We start from the raw sequence: 6,000 nt of genomic DNA, 5'->3' as shown, positions 1-6,000 counted from the left end.
CCTGGTGGAACCACTGAGACTATGGCCCCTAGCTGCCCTTCAGGTCTGGAATTGAACCCACAGCCGTGGTTTCCAGCCAAACAAAAGGCAGGCATATCAGTTGAACATTTACCTCAAGTAGATACACTCCTTGCAGAGAACAATCATGGGAGAAAGAAGGGCTGCTTATGCACAGGAAGACAGCTCAGGGGGCAGGAGTGCATGAAGGGGTGGACACAGGGAAGAGGTAACTAAGGGGAGGAAGTGGGAGGGGAGCTGTTGCATTGTGGTAAACTGTGGTCAACGTCATGAAACAAAGTATATGTGAACTGCTGTATGGAAAGTGAATTTGCTCTGTAAACCTTCACCCAAATCACAATTAAAAAAAAAAATCAAAGAACTTTTTCTTTATGACATGTAATTTAATTCTATCCATGCTATCTACATTAAAAGAAATTCATAAAGCTTGTGAGGAGAGCAGAAAGCCAAAGGTAACCAACATTTATTAGGTGTCTGATATAAAGAAAAGGTTGGCAGTTTGAAGGTACCAACTACTCAGTACAAGAAAGATTAGATAGTTACAGCCTTGGAAACCCTAGGAGGACATTCTACTCTGTCCTGTAAGATCACTATAAGTCGGAATCAACTCAGTGAGTGGGGGTGTGACCTTATTTTTCAGATACTGCAATATGTTTCACTTTCACAAGCTTACAAATAATTTACTCCTTACAAATACACTGCAAAAAAAGTCTTACGTCCAATCAGTTTCATTTTTGCAGATATGGAAAGAGGCTCTTTTGAGTAGTAAATTGACAAGACCATGATTCAGACTCAGGTAGAGTCTTCCCTCTTCCACAACTGTTCCACAACAACAGTATTTTCCAAATTAGGGGCCCTAATTTTTTAAGACATTAAGTTACATGATGAGCTGTTTTAAAAACAAAAAAACCTTGAATGCTAAAATGTATAATATGCTAAAATATGATTCACTGGAAAGCATAAATACATTCATTAGCATAGCCAAGTAAACTCACTTTTATGTAGAGCCTGGAATAAAGTTTTATCTGTCATCTTTGTGCCTAATTTCATGCTTTTAAATATACCAATGATAAGAAAGGATATAGTTTTATATGCAACTTTGAAAATGCCTTATGTGTTCAGTCCCATAAAATCTTACAAGCTCCACATGACACCATGCATTCAGAATGCTCAATCAAAGGCCACAAAGGTACAGGAACAATTTTATCTCATCAAAACATAACAGTAACAGTAAACAATGTAAGAGCAACTCAGTGAACAGGCAACTCTTAGATAGGATATTAATTTAACATCCAAATTTAAATTTACTATTAACTTTTGTGTATGTGTCTATTATAAGAAAAACTGGCAGGTTTCAATATCTTAGTGATTCAACACTGAAAAGCAATTTTCACAGTTCCTCTGTTAAGAGTCTAAATCAGTTAAAAATCATTCTAATATTTAAAATAAGATGGAAAAAAAAACACTATTACCTAAGAAAAGCAGAATTTGGTATTATAAAAAGGAAACAGAATACATAAACTAGACATTAAGGGTAAGATTATAGCAGTCAATCATACTGCAAATTTCAATCTTTTGTGTTCATTACTAATCAGCTTTGAAAGAGTTACAATCATGAATTTATAAAAAAGCAAATTTACAACAATAAAATATCAATGTTATAGATATGATAATTAGCATAGAGAGTACTGTTTTGGAAAACACTGTATTGTACAAATTAAGAGTAATTAGTGAGAGATATATCTGATTCTTCAAATAACTTATGAAAAGAACGCTCAACTACTGTTTAATTGTTCTGTACAAATACATCAAAAAAACCCACACATTTCTCAGTTACATTACATACAAGAGCTGGAAACCAATTTTTTATCTTACATTCTAACAATGTATATATATACACACACATTTTAAAGCAGAAAGGGCTTTTATCTAGGATTTTACTAATTTACTTGGTGTACTTGGATAATACAAATGGCCAACACATTTGGTGACTAATCAAAAGGCTGGAGGTTTGAATCTACCCAGAAGCACAGTGCAGAAAGGCCTGGTGATCTACTTCTAAAAAAAATTAGCCAATAAAAAAACTCTATAGTTCTATTTTGACACACACAGGACTATCAGGAAATGACTCAGTTACAAATTTGGATATGCATTTAGAATTTTCCAAAGCACAAAATACAAAGTGAAAATACAGTGCCAAATCCCCTACTATATGATATTCCTTGAGATTAATCACAAGGTCAGAGTGGGGAGTTTTCTGTGCTTGCAAAGTTTTGGGGGTGTTTTGGGGGGAGGGGTATAGAGGGAATAAAGGGAGTACAGAAGGAGTTCCAGAGCATAAACATTGATATCTTCACTTCCAAATATCAAAACTGGTGTTTTCCCTATACACTAGCTATCTTACTTCAAGAAAAAAATAAAGTGTTATCCCAAAAGTATAACTATCTTAAGTAAAAAAGCAATTCTAAATCAAATGAGTTATAAAAGTAATTTCAGATGTTAAAACATAACAGGCAAAACAAATATAAAGTTGAAAAGTAAAAACTACCTTGAAAAATATCTGATCTTAATAATTTCTATGTCTTTGCCCATAAAAATCAACTTGTCTGAACTGTAGATACTGAAAGGCAGAAAACTAATCCTGGCTTTGCCCTTAACTAGCTATGAATTTGGGTGAATTTCCTCTTTCCCACATCTCTTTTTTCCATGTAAACCAGGAACTAGGCAGAAAAAAACCCAGAATTTCAGTATTGGAGAAGGTTTTCAAAATGTTTATGAAATGCTGTATGGAAAATGAATTTGCTCTGTAAACATTCACCCAAATCACAATAAAAGCTGGAAAGAAAAAAAAAAAGAGAACTTTCAGATTATAGCTTAGCCACATCATTTTATAAATGTAGAAACTGAGGCTTAGATACGGATACCTCAGGAAACTTGCCTAAGTTCACACAGATGGTTACTGACAAAACCAAACATAAAATGCAAGCCAAAGCTTCTGCCAAGAAACAGCTGTAAGTTTAAGAGCAGTAATTATTCTTCATATACAAAGATAGATACTGATCTATCAGAAGTAGTAGTGATATGAATTTATAATGAAATATCTTATAACCCTAAGTCCTTTTGGGATCAGAATTAAGATGGTCAAGATACTGCCAGGTTATCTAAATATATATCCAAGTTCTTTTCTATCCACTATATGCTATAATAATCAAGTTAACTAATATATAGAAATTATCAGTCCAACCATTCAACTTTTAGGTTCCACAGAAATGTCAAAAGTACAAAGGTTGATTACACTCCACATTTCTCTTTAATGTAACACTTTTGAAAAATTGCTTCTGTCATTTTTTTTCCAAGGACATTTTGGTTTGAAAAGCAAAGATCAGTATCATAACCTATCAAACACATGGAAAAATGTCAATGAGTACTTTAAAAAATAGTAGTGATACCTAATTTTTCATGCTAAAGCAACAAACGTGCAAATAACACTATTTTCAGAATATAGATACTATATTTTATCTTTCCAATTACTAAACTTATACTTCAGTTTAGATATTCTTTAAAAAGTTAAAGTATTTTTCACTGTTAGGTGACTATGTACATTTGAGAATGACTTAGCTTACTCTTTCCTAGTAGGAAATCCAATCCAAACAAGTTGACTAGTATTTCTTATAACTCATATGGAATATATCATTTAGACCCATAGAAAAGGAAATCTATGAAAATCAAATTCTGGTTGCTTCCTGCTTTTAGATTCTGCTCTGCATTTAGGTGTCATGAGCATAATTTACATATTTACAATTTTTTAAATTAAAATAATTATAGGCACATTAAGGAACCCTGGTGGAACAGTGATTAAAGTACCTGTCTGCTAACCAAAAGGTCAACGGTTCAAACCTACCAGCTGCTTCATGGGAAAAAGATGTGGCTTCTGTAAAGATTCCAGAAGAAAGATTGGGCAATCTACTTCAGTAGTGATACCGCCTTGGAAACTTAAGGAGGGGTCGCTATGAGTTGGATCCAACTGGACAGCAGAGAGCCTGGTTTTTTTGGTTTGGTCTGTAAAGATTTATACCCTTAGAAACCCTATAGGCAGCTCTACTCTATCCTACAGGGTAGCTAAGAGTCAGAATCAACTTGATGGCAGTAGGTTTGGTTTTGGTTTGTTACAGGTACATTAATGTATCACCAAGCTTCCAGGGAAGAAAGCTTAAAGTTCCACAACAAAAGCAAAACACCACCAAACAAAATTATCCCAGTTATATCCTAACTGTTTAAAACTTCAAATGGTAAACTGGTAAGTATCTTGGTCTGTTTCAATGTCAGGCATCAAAGTATAACCTCTCAGACTGAATGCTGTTGGAAAAGAACTTTCATACCCTGACATACTTGCTTCTCGCTACATCCCTTACAGCAGAAGTTATTATTCCCATTTTACAGGCTCAGAGAGATTATGTTACACAAACAAGGGTGAATGCTTAGTAAATGTTAAGATTCAGAATACAAACCAAAATTCTAAGCAGTGTGAATCATGAGTAAAAGCACAGCAGCAATTAAGGTAATGGTGCATCCTAGGGCAGCTGGTAGACCCAACTTAATGGAGTGGCAGGTTTCTGCAGTAAAACAGTTAAATATAAAAACTGGAAAGATGGGGTCAAATTTTACAGGTCATAAATAACCTCAGAAGGTTAGATGTCATTCAGTAAGTAGTAGAAAGCTCCTTGAGATTTCTGAACAGGGTATCCTATGTAAAAGAAAAACAACCCTGCAGCAAGGAGGAGAAGAAAACATTTAATGAGCACCCATTAAGGTGGTTCCATACAACTTATACATAATAAAAGGCAAGAGGGATGAGAGGCAAGACAAGACAAGATATAGCCTGATTAAGAGGTAACTTAAAAAACCCTAAACTGTATATTGAAAAGGTGTTAATTTTAGGGGTAAAAGTATGGTGCAGTCTAATCAAAACTTACTATCTCACTAAGACAAAACAACACTGAAGATCTAAATATCAGGGAGTATCTAATGTTTAAAAATAGCCTTACCTTAGATCAGGTGATTCGGCCCTCCCATAACGATCCTGCCACTTCCCAACGCTTGAATTGGATTTTCTGGAGGCAGTACTTGTCTGAGACTGAGAAGATGTGCTGTTTCTGGTGAGATAAATTTTCTATGTTTTTTCTTACATATTGTCTCTGACCCCCCTTGTTTTGTTTCTTTCTTTGACATATTTCTTACTTCTTCTAAAGTTCTTTAGCATGTTCCTATATTACCATTCCCTTCAAGTCATATAAAATAACTTGCTTCGATACTAAGACTGCTGCTGGTATTTAAATATACATGTATTATCAACATTTTATTAAATCTAGAATATTTTCAGAAATATTGTTCAGTATTAGCAGTACCATGTCAAAATGCAGAAATGGAGGGGGGCAAAAAGGTTTACTTCAGGTTACATTATAATAAATAAATTTCTGTGCTTTCATGAATTAACCTTAACTTCTGCAGTTTCAGAAAATATTAGAAATTCTGGTATTTCGTTCCACTGTACTCTTCAGTAAAAGTGTTATCAGTTGTAACCAGTTAACAGTAACACTCTAATATGTTCCATAAAAAACCTGTACTAAATATATATTTTCTAAAACTTCTATTTCAAAATAACGCTTTCAAAGTAAAATTCAAAGAAAGTAAATTTTATCCTCAGTGACATACTCCATAAAAAGTTAATCTATTTACTTTCTTCAAAATGTTTTATAGGACTAGTAAGATAGTCTTTCAAAACAATAGGGAAAAAAAATAACCGGTTTAAGGTAAAAATACACACAGGAGCAATGAACCAGAAACAAATGAAATAAAATTTGTTAGGGTGAGAAAAATCAGTAGAGAGTGACGATTCTCTGAGTAGAGAACCTCACCTTTGGAACTATGTTAAATGTTTTATATTTGCAAACACACAAAAAAATTAAGTACAGAGGTAAATGG

At 33.8% G+C, this 6,000-nt stretch overlaps 1 protein-coding gene across 1 annotated transcript in view; it reads right to left on the bottom strand.

The window, feature by feature from the left end:
- Positions 1 to 6,000, bottom strand: part of FIP1L1 (factor interacting with PAPOLA and CPSF1) — a 123,359-nt gene that overhangs the window by 63,151 nt on the left and 54,208 nt on the right. Inside the window, exon 11 of the mRNA XM_042781702.1 lies at positions 5,064 to 5,171. Within this exon, the coding sequence (XP_042637636.1) occupies positions 5,064 to 5,171 (108 nt within the window). The remainder of the gene's footprint in view (positions 1 to 5,063; positions 5,172 to 6,000) is intronic.

This window comes from Orycteropus afer, unplaced genomic scaffold, assembly GCF_000298275.1.
Source record: "Orycteropus afer afer isolate SDZICR_OR568_19922 unplaced genomic scaffold, OryAfe1.0 scaffold00153, whole genome shotgun sequence".
NCBI classification, from domain to species: Eukaryota; Metazoa; Chordata; class Mammalia; order Tubulidentata; family Orycteropodidae; genus Orycteropus; species Orycteropus afer.
Note: the sequence above shows the minus strand (reverse complement) of the source record. Positions and strands in the feature narration are given on the sequence as shown.